Below are 22,717 nucleotides of genomic sequence, written 5' to 3'. Positions count from 1 at the left end.
CGTGCGTGGCGGCACGGCGCCGTTACGTTCGGTGTAGGAGACGAAGGGTTCGTGATGACGACGCGGAGGGGGTTTTCTACACCGGATATAGGACCGCCTGCCAGGCCCTACAGAAGGCCATAGCACAGGCCAAAGAGGCGGCGTGGGAGGAATGGCTGGAGACGCTCAACGGCGATCCGTGGGGGCGTCCGTATCGGGTCGTGAGACAAAAGCTCCGACCCTGGGCTCCTCCGCTGACCAGCAGTCTCCAGCCGCAGCTCTTGGCGAGGGTTGTGGACACGCTCTTCCCCGAGCGGGGAGAGTTCGTGCCACCGGCCATGGTGCCGCCCGCGAGCAGGCCCCAAGAGGAGGACGACGGGTCACCGGTGACTCCGATCACCGAGGCGGAATTGCAGGCGGCTGTCATCAGACTAGGGTCGAAAAAGACAGCCCCTGGGCCCGACGGAATCCCCGGTCGAGCCCTGAAGATCGCGTCGGAGGAACTCGGCGAGAGCATGCGGCGCCTCTTCACCGCATGCCTGTCTCAGGGTAGGTTCCCGCGACGGTGGAAAACGGGCACGCTCGTTCTGATCCGCAAGGACGGGCGTCCGTCCGATCAGCCGTCAGCCTACCGCCCGATCGTGTTGCTCGACGAGGTGAGCAAGCTCTTCGAGCGGGTGCTCGCTGCCCGTCTCGTCGGCAGTATGGAGCCGGGACTCGACGAGCGGCAATACGGGTTCCGTCCCGGCCGCTCGACGCTCGACGCGATCGCCAGGGTGAGGGGCCTGGCCGAGGAGGAGGTGTCTCGGGGCGGGGTGGTGTTGGCAGTGTCGCTGGATATTTCCAATGCCTTCAACACCCTGCCCTGGGAAACGGTGATGGAGGCCCTGCGGTTCCACGGTGTGCCGGGCTACCTGCGGCGTACCGTGGCCGATTACTTCTCGGGCAGGGCGGTGGCCTTCCCGACTGCGGACGGATGGGCCGTCAGGTCGTTGTCGTGCGGTGTTCCGCAGGGGTCGGTACTAGGACCGCTCCTGTGGTGCATCGGCTACGACTGGGTGCTGCGCGGGGCCACGTTGCGGGGGGTCAGCGTCACGTGCTACGCTGACGACACCCTCGTGTCGGCCCGCGGCAGTTCATATCGGGAGGCGGCCTATCGCGCCACGGCTGGGGTGGCGCACGTAGTCCACCGAATCCGCGCGTTGGGCCTCGAGGTGGCCCTACACAAATCCGAGGCCCTCGTCTTTCACGGGCGTCGGAACGCGCCACCTCCGGGGGCGGCGATAACGGTGGGCGGAACTTCCATCGCCGTCGGGTCGACGATGAAGTACCTGGGACTCGTGCTCGACGGCAGGTGGAAGTTCGAAGAGCACTTCCGGCGCTTGGCCCCAAAGTGGGTGGCTGCAGCCGGGGCGCTAGGGAGGATCCTCCCGAACGTGGGTGGGCCAGGAGGTGCCTGCAGGCGCCTGTACACCGGCGTCGTGCGCTCGATGGCGCTCTACGGGGCGCCGATATGGGCGGACGCTCTGAGCGCCCGTAACGTCGCCTCGCTGCGACGTCCGCAGCGAGCGATGGCGCTCAGAGCGGCTCGGGCGTACCGCACGGTGTCGTACACCGCGGCGTGCCTGCTCGCCGGAAGCCCGCCATGGGACCTCGAGGCCGAGGCTAACTCGAGGGTCTATTGGCGGATCAAGGCGGCAGTGAGAGCGGAGGAGAACCGGCCCCACCCACGTGAGGTTCGGACGTGGCGAGAGGAGGCCCGCGAGAGGGTATTCGCCGAGTGGTCGGAGAGACTGGGTGTCCCGGGTGCTAGCCGGGACCTCGTTGCGGCCATTCGGCCGGTGCTGAGGAAGTGGGTCGAGCGCAAGCACGGCCCGCCCACGTATCACCTCACACAGCTTTTGACCGGCCACGGTTGTTTCGGCCGGTACCTGTGTGAGGTGGTCGGTAGGGAGCCGACGGTGGAGTGCCACCATTGTGGCGGAGGAGCCGTGGATACGGCGGACCACACGCGCGTAGAGTGCCCGGCTTGGGCGGAGCCTCGCGCGGTCCTATCCACGGCTGTAGGTGGGGACCTGTCGCTTCCGGCCGTCGTCGAGAAGATGGCCGGAAGCAAAGAGATCTGGGCGGCAGTGTCACGGTTCAGCGCATGTGTCATGTCGCAAAAGGAGGAGGCAGAGCGGGAGCGGGAGGACGACGTGGACTCGCTCCCGCAACGAAGAAGGAGACCTCTTCGACGGCGACGTGCCTTCGCAGGCCGGACGCTGCCGCAGAGTTAAGGTGTGGTTGGTGGCGGAGCCAGTCTGTTGATCCGCCGCGGGGCTTCAAGCCCTGACGCCCAGCCTCCAGTGGCGGACTCGGGGGAGTCCGTCACGTAACAGGACGGAGGCACAGAGAGGAGGGAGGCGCGCCCTAACATCCTGGCGCGCTCTCGAGATGGGTCGCCTATGGCGACGACCGCTGGCGGGGTTGCGGTTGTAAGTCACAACGTTCCCGTGACCCCGCTGCCTTGCGGAGAGGCGGAAATCCGGGGAGGTTTTAGTGGGTAGGACGGGGCCGTCTGCCCTGTGAGTCCCACATACCCGTCCCGGTCCCCCCGGACCGGGCGGCAGGCGTAAATGCCTTTCCTCCCCGAAAAAAAAAAAAAAAAAAAAAAAAAAAAAAAAAAAGGGACAATATTAGTAAAACACCAGTGAGTTTGTTATAGCCCGGTTTCTATATTTAACGAATTATTTTTTTACATCTGTAACCGATAATTTTGATATGACTTCAATACTTACGGAACGTTATTTTTTAAATGTTTTTTATTCATGCATAAGGCAAAACGAATTGTTTTTTTTTTAAATATAGTAACCGGATATGAAAGAATAGAAGTATGTAAAATAGTCAGCATACCATGGCGAAAGGATTTCCATTAAGCGGATTTCTTGATTTTCTCTTTTTGATATGTCGTTCTCGACAACACTGATGTTGCTTGGAGATTAGAGCCGGTTAGGAAGTCCGTTATGGGTGCCACTCGACGGATTATACAGATTGTGTGGGTGTAGCTGAATAAACGTTTATAGAATAAAATACCATGATTCATGATATGTACTAATATTATAAATGCGAAAGTAGCTCTGTCTGTTGGCTTATTTCTGTCATGAAGAAATCGAGGTAGTCTTAGATTTGGTTAAGGTCTTAAGTATATAATTTACAGGAACATATTTGCAATGCGAACTGAATTACGGGGAAAAGCTATTGCTATATAATAAAACTGATATAAATTGAAAACTTGCACATTAAAAAATAAATAAACAGCATATCCAAATAGGAGTATTGTTTAAAATACATAGCTTACATCTTTTTCATATTTTTTTCGCACGTAGTCAATATTCTTATATCATAAAACAGCAGGTGCAAAACCCTCTGTTTCGGATTATCTTCCATCGTCATGAAGCCTAGATATTTTATTGTAATTTGAACTCTAACACAAAGACATAAGGATATCGAAAATATGCATGACGAAAAGGCTAAATGTGTACTGTTAACCGCGAATATATTGTTAAAATCAAGGTTTTGAAGGCGTTCTCGCAATTGTATCAATTGTGTGGGCTGTGATCAAATGTTCACATGGTCTCGTGGGGCGTTGTGTACTTTATAGCGGTTCTTGAAAGGTATGATTGACAAGTCCAAGGTGTTGTACGATTCGATGCAGCGGGAACATCAAGTGTGGTCCGTTAAACAACTATTTTGGATTTGTATACATTTTTATAGATACGGTTAAATCAACTGTTGTTTGTTTGGATGTTGATAAACTTTTCCTGGTTATAATATATTTGTTGATGTTACTTGCCGCTTTATCGATAACGGGCTTTAACAAGTTTCATAATACTAACAAATTATCGGTTTTGAAAAATACTAAAGTTTTTTAAGCTCCAAACCTCCTCCTCAAAAAGGGAGAGGAGGCCTTAGCCCAGCAGTGGGGCATTTATAAGTTGTTACTGTATTTAATATTTCATATGATCAATGATGGAAAATAAGCAATAGAATCAAAAGACTTCGTCTAAGCACGGCGACGACACTTTTACTTTATCGATGACGGCCCTAGACATGTTATATATATATATATATAGTTATATCGTCGCCGTGCTTAGACGAAGTCTTTTGATTCTATTGCTTATTTTCCATCATTGATCATATGAAATATTAAATACAGTAACAACTTATAAATGCCCCACTGCTGGGCTAAGGCCTCCTTTCCCTTTTTGAGGAGGAGGTTTGGAGCTTAAAAAACTTTAGTATTTTTCAAAACCGATAATTTGTTAGTATTATGAAACTTGTTAAAGCCCGTTATCGATAAAGCGGCAAGTAACATCAACAAATATATTATAACCAGGAAAAGTTTATCAACATCCAAACAAACAACAGTTGATATATATGTAATGAAATGACATTTCATTATTCCAAATTTGCTGCGCTCCGCGCGTTTTTAATCTGTAACTAAAAGTCAGTTTGCCGCGCATTTGATGGTTGAATGACAGAATGACGGATAATGTTTAGATTATTTTGAACTTTGATTTTGTAAGAAAATAAAGAGATATAATAGAGGAGGCGATATTAGTGAACTTTAAATGTCGTTTCTTTGTATTTTCAGAGAAACAATTTGTGGTTCATTTTGAGCATCCTCAATAACCTATCTTATAAAACGACATTTTCGTTAACTAAAATGGACCGGCTGCAATTCGAATTTACGATGATAGCATCAAATGATGGCAAATCTAATATATTAGCCATAACCTCGATATCTACAGAAGAAGGAAAATGTTATGTTTTACCTGAGGAGCTGAAACCGGTGACTCATCATACATATATTATCAAGATGAACACTTTCTCAAAAATAAAAAATAGCATAAAGAAAAGGCATCAAAGTAGAAAAATATGGATAAAATTGGATGAAGATCTTAAGAAAACGTATCTAGATGAAGAAGGTAATATGCAATTTTTCGATCAATATTTAGAAGAAATGAGCTTAAAACAACCAGTAGATAAAAGTGACAATTTGCAATATATCTTGGAAAAATTAATAGAAACTACTACGAAGAAAGAAAATCAACATAACCTAAAACATATTTCAGAGAAATTTATTATTGAAAAATTCACAAGTAAGAATCCTAATGCAATGCAATGGATCGAGAGTTTTGAAAAAGAATGTGAGCGCTTTAACATATCAAAAGATGAAACAAAAATAGACATATTGAAGTTGTTTTTAGAAAAATCTTGTTTAGATTGGTATAGCTCAATGACCATAAAACTTACAATAAATGCACAGTGGACTGAATGGAAAGACAAATTTTTAGAAACTTTTAAAAACCGAGGATGGGATATAGTCACATATTTGCATTCAGATATAAAGAAGGACTACTAATTGATTACGCTATAAAAAAAGAAAGACTTCTACTAGATATAAATAAATCTATAGACTCTAAAACAATGATAGATCTTATTGCAACGGGTTTACCTGATTTGTTCAATGTGATAAGAAAATATGAAGGTATAATGTACAAGAAAAACTCAACTACAATAAAAAGCGGTACATTCCTTTATAAAAATAAAACTAATGATAAGAAGCCATGTAAGACCTGTGAATCTCTGGACAAAGGAATTAGATATCATCCGGAGGAGTCATGTTGGTTCAAGAAAAATAAAAATGAATCTGAAAAGGTTTTTAAACCCAGGAAAGTAAATAATAACACCATAATTGAAGTAGATATAAACATTAAAAAAAATCGAGTAAGTACACCATTAATCAAGATCAAACTTTTATTAGAGAAAAAATTAGAAGTAAGCGGCATTTATGATTCAGGCTCACAAATCTCTTTAATAAATTCAAGACTGATTAAATTAAAAGAAAAAAAGGAAAATGTGAATATAGCATACATGAAAACGGTTAATGGTGTGAAAAAAACAGATGGCTTGATAACAATAAAAATAAAAATACTTGATATAGAAGAAGAGGTGGATGTGTATATAGTAGAAAATGATGATTTTGATGATTTTATAATCGGATTGGATATGATAAAGAAATTCAAATTAACCCAAAACGAGGACTTGCAAATAGAACAAAAGAAAATAACAAATAAAATAGATGAAATGTCTAAAGATAACAGAAATGAAAAAAAGAATATAAAAACATTTGCAATAAATTTTAATGAACACATAGAAACAGAAGAATTTGTAAGTATGACAGACCATTTAGATAATGAAAAGAAAATTGAGATAGAGAAAATATTAAAGGAATATAAAACAATTTTCGCTAAGGACAAATATGATATAGGATCAGTCAGAGATTATGAAGCTCACATAGATTTACTAACAAATAGATACTGCAGTAAAAGACCATACAGATGTACAATAGAAGATAAATTAGAAATCGAAGAGCAAATATCCATGTTATTAAAGAATAATTTAATAGAAGAATCCTACAGTCCTTTCGCTGCTCCAGTGACATTGGCATTTAAAAAAGGTGAAAATAGAAAATCCCGCTTATGTGTAGACTTCAGGGAACTGAATAAAATTGTTGTTCCACAAGCTCAACCTTTCCCATTAATAGATGATTTGATTATTAAAACTAGAAATTGTAAGTATTTTACTACACTGGATATAAACTCAGCTTTTTGGGCTATACCACTACGGGTAGAAGATAGAAGTAAAACAGGATTTGTGACACAAGATGGCCACTTTCAGTGGACCTGCCTTCCTTTTGGCTTAAAAACATCACCAGCTATTTTTCAGAGAATTTTAAGCAATATTCTAAGAAAGCACAATCTCACAGGATATTCCGTTAATTATATTGATGATATTCTTATATACTCAACCACCTTCGAAGACCATATAAGACACATAAGAAATGTATTAGAAGGAATGATAAAAGAAGGCTTTAGATTAAAGTTTAAAAAATGTATGTTTGCTTCAGACTCAGTAAAGTACCTCGGGCATGTAATTCAGAACAACTCAGTAAGACCACTAAAAGACAATTTGATCTCAATTAAAAATTTTCCAACTCCTAAGACACAAAAGAACATCAGACAATTTTTGGGAAAAATCAACTTCTACCATGAATACATACCAAGAAGCGCAATTATTTTAGACCCGTTACACAATTTATTAAGAAAAAATGAAAAGTTTGTATGGTCAGAGAAATGTGAAGAATCATTTAATCAAATAAAAAGATATTTATGTTCTCAACCTGTGTTGGAAATATTCGATAAAGACTTACCAATAAAAATCTTTACAGATGCCTCTTTAGAGGGTATTGGGGCAATATTAAAACAGACACAACTAGATGGTAAAGACAATTACTTTTGGTTGACAATTTACTGGTGGTAGGGCTTTGTGCAAGCTCGTCTGGGTAGGTACCACCCACTCATCAGATATTCTACCGCAAAACAGCAATACTTGATATTGTTGTGTTCCGGTTTGAAGGGTGAGTGAGCCAGTGTAATTACAGGCACAAGGGACATAAAATCTTAGTTCCCAAGGTTGGTGGCGCATTGGCTATAAGCGATGGTTGACATTTCTTAGAATGCCAATGTCTAAGGGCGTTTGGTGACCACTTACCATCAGGTGGCCCATATGCTCGTCCACCTTCCTATTCTATAAAAAAAAAAAAAAAAACAAACCAGTTGCATATTTTTCAAAAAAACTAAACGAATCTCAAAAACGGAAAAAGGCTATTTATTTGGAATTTTTTGCTATGAAAGAAGCGGTTAAATACTGGCAACATTGGCTAATTGGAAAACATTTCACTATTTACTCTGACCACAAACCTCTAGAAAACATGAATATTAAATGCAGGACAGATGAAGAATTGGGTGACCTCACATATTACTAATCTCAATATGACTTTACAGTAAAATATATACCTGGTAAAGAAAATATAGAAGCAGATTGTTTGAGCCGAAACCCTGTATTAGAATCAGAAGATAACAAGGAGGAAATATTGAAAATAGTTAATTTAATACAAATGAAAGATATAGTTGAAGATCAAGAGAAAAATGAAACAATAAAAGAAAAGAAACAAAATTTACTACAAAAAAATAAAATCTATTATAAAAAAATAAAGAAACATGAAAAGATTATACTCTCAGAAAAATTTAGTAAAGAATTAATAAAAAAGGTGCATGAAGACTATTGTCATATTGGAATTAGACAATTACAGAAAAAAATAAGTCCAATATATACAGCTAAAAACCTAACAAAAAATATAATAAATATTTGTAAAACATGTGAAATATGCATAAAAAATAAATCAAGATGTCAAGGAAAATTTGGGTTAATGTCACAACTGGGACCAGCGACAAAACCATTTGAGATAATGTCAATGGATACTATAGGTGGCTTCGGGGGATCTAGGTCCACAAAAAAATACTTACACCTTTTAGTAGACCACTACACAAGATATGCTTTTATTACAACTTCAAAAACACAGAACGCAAGTGACTTTATAAAATTAACAAAGAAAGTACTAGAGACAGATGAGATTGGAATAATTCTGACAGATCAATATCCAGGCATCAATTCAATAGAATTTAAACAACATTTGCAGGAGAATAACATTAAACTAATTTTTACAGCTGTGAATACACCATTCTCGAACGGCTTGAACGAACGATTAAACCAAACAATTGTAAATAAAATAAGATGTAAAATAAATGAGAAAAATAATAAGAGAACATGGACAACAATAGCAAGAGAATGTATAGAGAAATATAATGAAACAGACCACTCTGTTACAGGTTTTGCACCAAAATATTTACTGGACGGAACCAATGTTAGTATTCTACCAAATGAAATTAAAACAATAGAAACCGAAGACAAGTGGATTGCTGATAGAAGATTAGCATTAGAGAATACAATAAAATCCCATAAGTACAATAAGAAAATATTTGATAGAAATAGGAAAATGCAAGAGTTTGAGATAGGAGACAGTGTATATGTAGAAAATGGAAATAGACTGAATAGAAAAAATTAGACGAATTAAAAATAGGCCCCTTCAAGATAATAGAGAAAATATCAAATACATTTATAGGATTGACACTGGCAACAAGAAAACAGAATCAACTTTATTTCACATAACAAAATTACAACCTATCACAGCAGATGAGGTAGAAGAAAACGAATATGAAGATAACTTCTAGATTATATTATTTAGAATTTTCGTTTATAGTAGATTAGATTATTTAAAATTTTCGTTTATAGTAGATTATATTATTTAGAATTTTCGCTCTTAGGGGGGGAGATGTAATGAAATGACATTTCATTATTCCAAATTTGCTGCGCTCCGCGCGTTTTTAATCTGTAACTAAAAGTCCGTTTGCCGCGCATTTGATGGTTGAATGACAGAATGACGGATAATGTTTAGATTATTTTGAACTTTGATTTTGTAAGAAAATAAAGAGATATAATAGAGGAGGCGATATTAGTGAACTTTAAATGTCGTTTCTTTGTATTTTCAGAGAAACAATTTGTGGTTCATTTTGAGCATCCTCAATAACCTATCTTATATTTATATCGCAGGTATAATTTCACTAGTGATATTATAATTAAACGGTAGATTGTGAATCGATTTCATTTCTTGCAATTTAACGGCTCGGTTTTAATGACATTGTATGGTATAAATTTAACGCATATATATCGCCGTTACAGTTTTATTATATGTACATATATAAAGTCAAGATTTTTTTTCCCTAGTTACCTAGTCAGAACAACAAATGATTATTATAGATTGTTTTGTTATTTTTAAAATAGATGTTATTTTTTGCAAATTAAAAATATTCCAGGAACCCGAAACATATTCAGAAGTTAAAATTATTTGAGCAACAACTAAAATAACAAACGTATAGTAGAGTCGAAGGCAATATCACGTAGTGTCCGGCTGAATGTTATTGTTTGAGAAAATCGTCGCCAAGTGTCTCCCGGGAGAGAGGCTTGCATCTGTCTAGCGCAAGCAAATATTATAATATCGATACAAGTTACGAGCTGAACACTTGTTGGACGTGTTTTAAGATTTGTTGATTTCATATGCAATTAAATCAAAGCGACAGTTGACAATAGTACAAATACATTTGTAGGTATAAGATTTGATTTGACTAGAATAGAAGAATTAGTAACGTACCTATTTTATTCTGAATTTGTTGATTTGGGGCTGATTTATCGATGGGACTATGTTATTTTGAAAAGTGAACTGGCGATCAAAAAATCGGTCGTAAAAAATTAAAGAATTGAAGTCATTTTTTTTGATCAAAAATATTTATACAGAGCGTCATTTACAAAACGCGTATACACTAAACTTGGACTGTGTCTGAAACAGTACCTGCTCTTTTTGCGGATTATAATCCGCTAATAGTGGGCATTGTCCGCACACGACGGACACATAGATTTGAAATTATCCTTTCTGACAACGTTGCTTCGAAATTATTTAGAAAAAAAAGTCCATAGGTGACAATAGAGAAGAGTTGGGCTACGGGAGCATTGTCTGTTCCCAGAAACGCTGTAAATCATATTTGTGTAAGAATAACTTTAATACCACTCACAAATGGTACAACTTTATCGCAATTGTCAATTCAACATCTCATACTATGCGTTCGGTTATTGCAAATAACTGCACATTATTATCAACAATAATAATAATTCTTGGTAGGATTCTTAAGACTTCTAGAAGAAAACTTATGATATATTTTCGTAACATTAACGAATTGATAGTATAATGTTGAATATTCATAATCTATATTGTTTAAATATGTATTATATATAAAAAGGAAGTAACAGATCTTAAATGTCTTACTGCCAATTATGGAGAAGGTATGGAGTATACTTCACCACGCCAGGTGGAGTATACTCCAATATTTCATGTATTTACTGGTGGTAGGGCTTTGTGCAAGCTCGTCTGTGTAGGTACCACCCACTCATCAGATATTCTATCGCAAATCAGCAGTACTTGGTATTGTGTTCTGGTTTGAAAGGTGTGTCAGTAATTACAGGCACAAGGGACATATCATTTCTATGAGAAAGTTTAATATGGGAAGATCCCACGTAGCGTCCGGTCAACAATCATTACTTTTAGTATCATGCGATAAATATATCAAAAATATAATTAGTAATGTTTAAGGATTTATCACATTATTTAAATATGTAAATTTACAAATAATCAATTAATTTGTAAAGCATGAAAACTGTTTTTACTACAAGTACATATATAAAAAAAGACATAAAACCATCTTTGCACAAGAATTTGTAAAACATTATAAATACCGGTGTAAAATTTTGATATCAGCTCGTAAGCGATTTTCAGCTCGTAAAAAATACAGCCATAACAACGTATAACATATATACGTAAACTGAAAATATTTTTGCTGAAAAAACAATCGGATAGTAAAATATTTATACCGAAAATACAATAAAATGCTTATGTAAAATACTTGCATGATACTTCAGGACAACATAATGCATATCAATTGGTATAGTATTTATACTTATATTTTTGTCCATTTTTATATAAGTTTTTTTTTAATTTCAATGCTAATTTAAATTCCCTTATTATTAGTTTAGTATTATTACTTTAATTTAACTAAAGCCGATTGAGTCGTTATATCTGGTATTAGGCTTGCTGGTCCGTTTCAAATATTTAATAGTCTTGTTTTTCCTCTACCAATTTTTTATATTTGTAACCTGAAGTTACCAATAAGTAAAGCACACTTTGGGAATGAAACAATCGCCTCCGGGTTATTTCGAAAGAAAAAATATAATTCTGTTATTGTTTATTGTCTATTTTAAAAAGGGAGTTATAAAATAATTCGCAGAGTTTCTTTCGCCGTTTCTTCTTAGGCCTGAGGTGTTTATTTCCGAACCGGTGGTAAATTAATGACAGTCAATAAGTAACGCTTATATATTGACTAAAGATTTTCAAATTTGGAATGTTTAGATATATATTTAAGATTTGTTATTATTAACCTGTTGATTTTCTAAATAAGTTTATTTGTGATATGAAATTTATTTCGACGAGATAAAAATTCGAAGTGGAATGTGCATTTGGAAAAATTTGCGACGACGAAATTGCGACCAATTTATTTTGTTTTGAAATGGTTTTGCTTTATTATTTACTTCATGCCATTTAAAATAACAGATATTATAGTTTACTGTGTTTGACTTTCAATGACAAGTTTTTGTACTATTTTAATACAAGACAACATTTCAAAGGAGCAGTTATACAAAAATTTGCATGAAATAGCCGAGTCATTGTCCGGTAAAGCAGTGTTCGGAGATCGGTGTAGTAATCCCGAATGTGCAAGCAACGTGCGACAATATGCACAAAGCCGAGGTGTGAATGAGATCTTCATCAGCGGTCAGCGCTGACTCATTCCATCCTCACAACCCTTATTTAAGCTTCGAATCGTGTAGCGTTAGCATAATACATTATTTCTCTGCTTGGACGCTTCGCTTCGATGCTTAGACTACTAATATTGAAAAAAAAACTATAGCCAGCTACTATTTAATCCTTGTACTTGATCAAATTAAAAAAAAAATCAAATTTCCACAAGATCATTTCAATTGCTAATTTATTTATACTAATATTATAAATACGAAATAACAAGGGGCCCTGTCTGCCAGTCGCGGTAGGGGTAAGGGGCAGTGTTAGGTATAAAGAGCCCATAAGTTTCAAGGTTGCTTCATACAAAATTTCATCAAAATCAGTTCAGTGATTTATTATTATTATGTATATATGTTTTTTGATGAGCAATCTGACTAAATACTTTACGCTCATTCGTCGCCTATTGAACGACAAATTATTTTTATTATACATATATTATTATAAAATAAGTTTAATCAGTGATTCAGGAACTAGATGGAACTATATGACAAACAATAATAATGGCTTATTTGTAGACATTGCTTTGCTATCCGTACATGTCCCAGTGGACATAATCCGGGTCCACGCGGAAGGGTTCCACGCAAAAGACATACGCGATCGCAATCCCCAAACTACGATTGATAACCATACCAAAACAACCCCTATTCTTTATGGCATAGAAAAGCATTTTCCCCACAAAATCTAGTATAGAAGGTGGATTACCAGGGTGGCGGCGAAAATAACGATATGTTATATAAGAAAACACTTGTAATGCTCGTTACAACGGTTACAATACCAATGCCCGATATATTAAAACTGGCGGTATTTATACAAAAACATCTTGACCTAATTTAATACTAAATTTACAAACTTAAAAGATAATATTAAACATTGTTTATCTCAATTATTCTAATGATTATTTACGCACAAATATTATTTAATAATACAGGATTATGTAACATTAAATATTAAAGATTAATATATTACACCGGAAGTTGATAAGCAGCAGATAACCTAGCCAGATCAGTAAAATAAGATTCTAGTAGCTTAATCCTTACATTATACATAATAAAACAAAATTATTATAACATTGATTAATCGACATAATTTGAGAAAATATAAATAAACAATAAGCACTTTATTAATTGCGCCGGAAGCTGACAAGCAGAAGGCGCCATTAATAAATAGAATAATATATGACGGCGGAGGGCCATCACCACAGTTATAGTTCATGGTTTTCTTATGTGGGCGTCTATCGGTGGGTGACGAAGGATCAAGAAAACACACTTGTACAATCAACCACAGTATAATGACTTAGTAACACAGTTTAAGTAGGTGACCGGAATGCGCGATGGTTCTGTGACCGCACGCGCCGAACGCTCGGAGAGTAGTGATGTCCGACGTTCCCCTCAATCAATGGTCCTCATGGCTGGCCTAGGCCAGTCTGGGTACGGGCCTCAGGGTTGCCCCCCCTACCCGGGCTGGTCCTCCCCGATGGTCCAACCGTCGTGTCAGTTTATTTTGGCCCAGAGGGCCAGGGTCGTTATGACCCGGTGGCTATAAGTCCTTACGATTTTCCTTTTTTTGAGGGTGGTGTCGTCCTACCGTGTCTTCAGATCGTCGTCGTCCTCTTCACCGATGCGTTCCCCTCTGGCGCATGCTTACACAAACTCCATCGAGTGCCGCTACGTGGCGCTGGCGTTCCGGAAACGATTCCATAACGTAGTCTCGAACGTATACCACTAGATGGCGTTGACCGAAATAATTCACCCGGTTGCGACATATATAATAAAATGTTCCAAGTATAAACAAATATGAATCAAATATTTATTTGATTATGAAATTACTAATTAAATTGTTAAACAGAAGTTTTAATCTATACTTATAAATAATCATCAAGATGTACCCGAACTAGCCGTATATGTAGGACCGGAAGTATTAATTGATAACACTAGGCAGCTGCCAAAATTAATGCAGATGTCGATTTCGCGTATCGAAATTACATGTCCGCTAAATTGACAGTTATATACGGTTTCCTATTTACTATCGGATTTGTTTACGTACGATGTTATTTATAAGGGGCTTACATTGGGGATTTGAAATGCGTAACAATATGTATTTATAAAAAAAAAATATTACATACATAAATTTTTTAATCTGTATTTTTTGTCTTTAAATAAAATGATTATACAATTTCTGACAGCATACGCTGCGGAGACGTGTCTCTCTGTCAGGGACGATAGGTGATTATTACTCTAAAGATTTTTCTTAATCTAAAAATTATTCTATAAAAAACTGTTGTATAAGTTACATTGAGATCAATATTGTTGAAGAATTGCTTTCAGTTGCTTCTTAGTGTTATTAATTTTTTTCTATTAAAGTCCCCATTAATCTAGATCACAGCTGTATTACGATCTGGTCTAAAACATTAATAAGTAATTTTATGTGAACTTTCGGTAACTTCGTGTCTTAAGGGAAAGTCTTTTTTTTATAGCATAGATAGGCGGACGAGCATATGGGCCACCTGATGGTAAGTAATCATCAACGCCCATAGACATTGGCATTGTAAGAAATTTTAACAATTGCATCACCAATGCGCCACCAACTTTGGGAACTAAGATTTAATGTCCCTTGTGCCTGTAATTACACTGGCTCACTCACCCTTCAAACCGGAACACAACAATATCAAGTATTGCTGTTTTGCGTTAGAATATGTATATATATGCTGATGAGTGGGTGGTACCTACCCAGACGAGCTTGCACAAAGCCCTACCACCAGTGTACTGTACAATATAATTGTCTGTATTTGGATTTGATTTTGTATATTTAAAGTGCTATTTTATGTAATCGCTTTGAAAATGTTGCGTGTCTTTCTGTGGCAATCATTTGACAGAAACTTAAAATAATATTTGCAAACGACTCGTGCCAATGTGTTTCTAAGCGAGATTCACGTGTGAAATTTTATTATCGATGATTAATATAGATCAATACAAAAATAGCATTACGAAATAACAATAAATACGAGTAGGTAATCAAATTCGATTCCTTTTAGTTTAGCTATTCACGGCTTAAAATTAATTGGATAAGTTTAGCTTATCTTTTCTAGACATCGCATACCTTTATATATAGGAGCTGCCCGTCCAGACGTATGTTCAAAATATTAGGTAATGAAAGATTTATTTTGAAGAACCAACATGTAAAACGGGCAGCAGAAACCTTCTCGAAGCTATAACTCTTTTACCGCTAGTACCTGGAAATTGAAGTAGGCAAACAAGTAGTAATAAAATTCGCCGACGCACTTCTTTTTTGAATAAAATATAGGCTAGCCATTAGCAATTTACGACATCATTGTTTACATTCTCCGAGAATCTAAGAAGCATTGAAGGGAACCGAAACAAAACATAATTGATGTAGTTGGCAACGTAAGCTTATAATTTATGATTTTACCCTAATAATAAGCAATAGTTAACGTGATTTGATGTAAAAATATCGAAAATGTTCTAAAACTCCGATTCGAGTAAAAAAGTAATATATGGTTAATTTATTGAGAAAGGTATATACTTATAGTCTATAGCTCGTAGACAATATATATGTGACGTAATGCTATGACACATGTTTATTAGAACACATAAAATGTAATTATATCTCTATATATATAACTTACCTGTGTATATCTTTGAGTGAAACTGAGGAGAGGCGGGAGAATCTTGTTATTGAACTCGATAGGACATTAGAGCTCATCGCCAAATGGGGTTCTGATAAACTTGTTGAGTTTAATGCCAAGAAAACACAGGTGTGCGCTCTCACAGCGAAAAAGTCACCATTTTACCCTCATCCCTCCCTCTGTGGCACACCGCTGATGATACAAAGCAAAATCGCCATGCTGGGGATGGACGTTCGCTGCGACCTTAGTCCAAGGGATTACATCGAGGCTATTATAAAAACAGCTTCACGAAAACTCGGAGTTCTGAACAAGGTGCGGCGTTTTTTCACGCCACAACAACTGTGCCTGTTATACAAAACACAGGTACGGTCTTGCGTTGAATATTGCTCGCACCTTTGGGATGGCTCCGCTAAGTACCTACTGGAGGCCTTGGACCGGTTGCAGCGACGTGCAGTACGCATTATTGGCGACGTAAAAGTCACAAACACCCTTGAACCTTTACAATTGCGTCGCGAGATAGCAGCACTGAGCGCTTTCTATCGTCTGTATCACGGCGAGTGCTCTGAGGAATTATTCTCTTTAATTCCTGCTTCCCCCTTCCTTCTTAAGTCCACGCGAGCTGGTTCTCGATGTCACCGCCTAACTGTGACATCAATTCCATCGCGCACAAAGAAATTTGGCAACTCCTTTCTTTGTCGCACTACCAAAAAATGGAATTCCTTACCAGCTCACGTGTTCCCCTCCTCTTACAACCCGGGTTCCTTCAAACGAGGCGTGAAGAGGCATCTTGCGGGTCGGCAAGGCGGGGACGGCTAGTACAGAACATTCTTCCCGACTGTACTGGCCGTCGTCGCGTTTGGACTCTACTACCACTTACCATCAGGTGGAGTAGAGTCATTTGCCATCCCGGGGCATATATAAAATAAAAAAAGAGTAAATAGTATGTAAAGTTATTATAACTTTTCTTTTAAAATTTCTAAAATAAATAAAAATGTAGTGTCTGTCTCTCAGTTTGCCGGGTCTAATCGCCAAAAAGAAAAAAAAATATTATAGAGAATATTCTGATGTACTGTTTGTCTTTAAAATTATCATCCAAATCCGTTCTATACCTATATAAGTATAATTACAAAAAATATTTTCAGGAAGTCATTGCAATTCTTTCGAAATGTGATAAAAAGCGTTATTTTTCTTCCGTTAATATTTTTAGGCTTTAGGACTTGGGCTTTAGGTTATTGCTCAATGTGTAATATAAACTTAACGCGGCTTAAACCGTTGGGCACTGTTAATAATAAATACATGTATAAAGATGTATTCTGCACGTACTGCTTATTACTTCATTGTATAGTAAATGTAGTAATCGATAACTACCGAATTGTGTGATTGATACAGTTGCAACGCGGAAATAAGATGCATCTGTTATTTCGGAACACATTATCCAAAATGAACTCTATTGTAATAATATAGAGTTAAAAATTGATTGTGCCGCGTATGCTTTGCTAGAATTACATTTAAGATAATATAAGTTTTATTATATTGTGTTAAAGAATGAATTATAATGGCACAGGTTACGTGAGAATGCCCACGCGCCTGCCATTTGTGTTAACCCATTACAAAACTTAGTGGTCGGTTCGACCATTTTGTATTGTTGACATATTTCAAGATGGATGGTATAACTGTTTCACAATAATGTGTGTTTGATATCTATTTTATTTTCCGTTAGTGTTTTTTTGGACGGCAGACGATTTAAATTCCATGAATTTCAATTTGAAATAACTTCGAAGAGATACACTGAATACGGTTTTGTCACGAACTTTCTATAAATGACTTTTGTATATTTAAATGTGTTACTTCGTGAAAATTAACAAAAATAAATTAGTAATGAGTATTTAAAAATATTTTTTTTTATAATTTGGTTTAATTACTGCAATTAAATGAATAGTAATCATTTCAAAAAGTATATTATTCTATATTTAAATTTTCTTTTTCGGAAGCATAAAGCTTAATAGTCCCTTTCAAATTAAACTTATTTAATTTTTTTAAAGGCCCTAATGGTGAGTTCCCATAACAGATAATGATGTCCAGCGCGTGCTTTGATAAAAGTCATCGAAGCGTCACCAGGGGACCAACTGATGCGTCTTTCTCGTAACTTCCGGTCGAAATTTTGCAATTATATAAATAAAAACCGACGGTGGTCCTACATTGATCCCGTGACAGGAAAGGGTTATAATACCTTAAACGTTTCAAGTGAGACGCATCTACAATTGGTCAAAAGATTATTCAAAAATATGAAAAACCAGTTATTTGGGTTGATGCATTACTTTAAATATTGTCATTTATTGAACTTTAGCTTCCGATATGTATTTTTTCAAATTTTCAATAACCGATAACGAAATTTCGACCTTCAGAACTAACCCCGTGGACGGTCGGAGACAAAAGTTGAAAATGAAGAATTAAAGGCTATTGTGGAAGCGGATCCATCACAAAGCACTTCAGAGATAGCTGCAGTCTTCGGGGTAAGTGATAAAACTGCATTAATTCATTTCAAGCAAATCGGGAAAGTAAAAAAACTTGAACGATGGGTACCTCATGAATTGAGTGAATCGAACTTGCAAACACGCGTAGACTGCTGTGTTACTTTGCTCAACCGACACAATAATGAAGGGATTTTAAATCGAATCATTACTTGTGATGAAAAGTAGATACTGTACGATAATCGGAAGCGCTCGTCGCTATGGCTGAACCCTGGAAACCCAGCCAAATCCTACCCTAAACGAAAATTGACTCAGAAAAAGTTACTTGTGAGTGTTTGGTGGACTAGCGCCGGTGTCGTTCACTACAGCTTTTTAAAATCTGGCTAAACTATTACGGCATATCTATTGTCAGCAACTGCAAACCATGAAGGAAGAACTAGCAACTAAACAACCGAGATTGGTCAATCGCTCTAGGCCACTGCTGCTTCACGACAACGCAAGACACACACTGTACAATTAACAACCACTAAGTTAAATGCTACAATTAGAATGTCTACGACATCCACCGTACCCCCCGGGCCTGTCTCCAACAGATTACCATTTTTTCCGGAATTTGGACAACTTCTTACAAGGAAAAAAATTCAACTCCGATGCGGAGGTCCAAACCGCCTTCAAAGAGTTTATTGATTCTCGCCCCATGGTGTTTTTTAGTAAAAGGATCTATGAGATAGCAAAAGTGTATGAATAGCAACAGTATTTTGATTAATTAAATATATTTTACAAAAAAAAAAAAAAACTTTATATTCCTCCCGTACAAAACGCCAATTTCATATGTAAGGACCTAATAATAATACATTTATTGTTATATGGTTCTTTAAGTAAAGCTTCTTTGGATGCGATATGAATTAAATTTCAATATAGTATAAGAGCAACGTTTCTGTATGTAATGTTTAAGTGAGTTCCAAACCTTCTCTCCTTAATTAATTATTTAAGTCGAGTCTTTACCTAGCGGTTGTTAAGTTAGGTACTTAAGTCCTGTGTTTGACAGAAAGTTACTGTCTAACACAGACGGGTTGAAAAATGCTTATCTAATTATGTATTTAAAAATATAACATTTATGTTACGTTCTTATAGATCACTTCTCACACATACTTTTATCACCGAAATTTAGTTGAGAAGGTTTGATTTTTGATTTTTTATGTGAAACTTTGATTTTTAAAGACGTATAAATTCGTAAGTACATATTTTTTAATTGTTAATTTTAAGGCTTAGTGATAACTTGACGGTGTAATTATTTCAGTAAATAAATAAAATAAACTCAATTCACAAATATCAACGTTTAATTTGTTCTTGGAGTGATGTTTAAGATTTATTTACTGATAGCTTTTGCGTCAGTTTCGTGTTAAGCAGAAAACTCGGATGATGTCACTATTGTTTACAGCGACCGCATTGCGATAAATTGAACACAACTCGCTCAGTCTATACAAGAGCAAAGAACAAAGGTTTCGAATTAAGATAAAATTGTATAAAAGGCAAATAAAGCTTCTCAAATAACAAAATGTACTCAAGTTCTCGGCTGTAGTTCAAAAGCTGCTGTAATTTATACTAAGTAAACATGTCGCACGCGACTTTGTTAACGCTAACAATTCATAAGGACATTTTTTTGATCCCGCTATAAATATATGACATTAAGAGACTGTAACTGATTTAAATAATTATTAATTATAGTTCTTTGCTTATTTTATTCCATTGGACATTCCTAACTGTAATATTTGACTTACTCCCAGCAAAAAAGTAATAGAATCCTATTGTTTAAGGGGAAATTTAATATTTATGTCGCCTACAGTCCCGTTACGAGTCCCGCAGGTAGAGGATTACCCCTTCCACAACACCCTTTTACGCCCACAAATGAGACAGACGCGTTAGAAAATTGCATTCAGTGTTTACTGACTATTTGTTCAGAAAACAACACATGCTAAAAAATGGCTTTGTGGACCCCCTACGCGGAGGAACCTTTGGACTTAACTACAAATGTTAAACAGGAAGTCTCACCAGACAGTACCTCAACACCTGGTTCCAAGGTTCCTGACTATAGATATTCATCAGAGCCACCGAGTTTAGAACATGAAAATAGATCTTACAATTGTTATGAGTGCAACATCCCGCCGTCCCAAATATCTCCGGTCGAGAGTTGGAACTACAGAAACGCACCTTCAACATCGCAATCAGAGGACTTAGATGTCGACTCGCTGTCTGATGATGCCGAGTATCAAGCCTTTTCAAGCAGGATGCATTTCGAGCTATGGCCGAGAAGAATGGAGGCAGCTTACTTGGAATTAATCCGAGAATGAGGCGAGCGGTCCAGAGGAATCGAGACGCTGACGACTCGTACAGGAAGCAGAGAGAAAAAAACAATTACGCGGCGAAACAGAGCAGAGACAGACGAAAGTTAAGAGAAGTTCGTCACGCGTTTCAAGTGACATATCTAAAGAAAAGAATTGCGAAATTAAGGCCCAAGCTCAGAAAACGAGTATGTCAACCTTGTCAACATCGCAAACAAATACGGAGCTTCCACCGCATACGTGTATAAGCACAGTGCAACACAGTGTTGAACCGTACCCATACATCGGGTATGTCCAGCCCATGTACGTGCCCGTTGTTGAACCATGGCCTGGGCCTTCGAGTTCCGGGTTGCAGCAATCGACTAATAATTATATAAGTACGTGCTTGATATCGCCACCCAAGTCTCCGGGATCAGACAAAAAAAAAAGCGTCCAACGGAGCTTCCACCGTATCCGTGTATAAGCACAGTGCAACACAGTGTTGAACCGTACCCATACATCGGGTATGTCCAGCCCATGTACGTGCCCGTTGTTGAACCAGCGCCTGCGTCTTCGAGTACAAATATGTCGCAATCGATGAGTGTCTCAAGGAGTACGTGCGTATTTTCGCCACCCAAGTCTCCGGTATCAGACGAAAAAAAAAAGCGTCCAAGTTATATGATAGATGTAGACGCTCTATCAGACGATCCGGACTACCTTGCGTTCGAGAGGGAAGCCCTCAGAGCAATAGCCGAAAAGAACGGAGGGTCGTTGCTCGGTAATAATCCGAGAATGCGTCGTGCCGTGCAAACTAATCAGAACGCCGACGATTTTTATAGAAAACAGAGAGAGAGGAATAATTTTGCTGCAAAGCAGAGCCGTGACAGGAGAAAACTACGAGAGATCCACAATTCACTCAAGGTCACTTATTTGAAAAAATACCTGTCTAAGATCATACGTCTGCTGTCTTCGAATAGGTGTATAGTGTGTGACCAGACGTTCCTTTAGAGATTTAGAATTATAATAGTGTTTAATTTTTTTTATTTTGAACTATAAGTTCTAAACTCTAAGGTGTTTGTGCAATGATGTTTGTGCAATCTTATAAATAGTATACTTGCAGAATATTATTCTCTAAAGAATTGTAAGTTGAAATAAATTTAATAAATGACCAAACATAAATTGACCTTTTAATTATTTAAAACCTTTTAGTTTTGTTACAAAATCATAGAAAGTTATAATCAATTTGAAGTTTACTCTAACAATATCTATATCGAGTCAAATATCTTCAATAGATTTTTCTATCTTGTATCATAAAGATAAGGTGGACTACCGAGCTTAACCCCATTCAAGTCCCCATTGAATAAAAAGTTAAGTACATACCATTAAGTTACAATAGAATGGGTGCGGCTTGCGCAAGCGCCGCTTTTTGCTTCTTTCCGACCAATCGGATTCAGAATGAGTGTTTATTGTGTATTCAAAGATGATCGATAGATATACATAATTTACTTTTATATTTACTTTAAATGGGTTTAGTGTATTTTTAATTTCTAGATAATCAATATAAAATGTTTAAAAGCAAATACGAAACCGTTCAATATTTTTTTTGCCTCTGTTCATCAAACGATTTGTGTTATGTTTATTAGCTATTAAGATGCACACGGAATGATATCAATAAATAAATGGAAATAAGAGTGAAAAAATAACAGTACGAAACTTGCAAATTCATATATGTACTACTCAAATTTTCAATAATCCACCGCGCGAACATTAGTGTTATATTAGCTTCTTAATTAAAGTTATTTTTAGGTTAAGAAATCTAAAAATAAAACTAATTCCTGTACTTAAACTAGATTTATTTCGCTACAAATAACCTTACACAACTGGATATAACAGA

At 37.7% G+C, this 22,717-nt stretch overlaps 1 protein-coding gene across 1 annotated transcript; it reads left to right on the top strand.

Moving 5' to 3' along the window:
* Positions 1-7,787: 7,787 nt before the first annotated feature.
* Positions 7,788-9,005, top strand: LOC126769500 (uncharacterized). The gene is made up of 2 exons (XM_050488357.1): positions 7,788-8,756; positions 8,826-9,005. The coding sequence occupies exons 1-2, from the start codon at positions 7,985-7,987 to the stop codon at positions 8,990-8,992; spliced, it is 939 nt and encodes a 312-aa protein (XP_050344314.1). The 5' UTR covers positions 7,788-7,984; the 3' UTR covers positions 8,993-9,005.
* The last annotated feature ends 13,712 nt before the right edge of the window (positions 9,006-22,717 follow it).

This window comes from Nymphalis io, chromosome 7, assembly GCF_905147045.1.
Source record: "Nymphalis io chromosome 7, ilAglIoxx1.1, whole genome shotgun sequence".
Lineage (NCBI taxonomy): Eukaryota > Metazoa > Arthropoda > Insecta > Lepidoptera > Nymphalidae > Nymphalis > Nymphalis io.
Note: the sequence above shows the minus strand (reverse complement) of the source record. Positions and strands in the feature narration are given on the sequence as shown.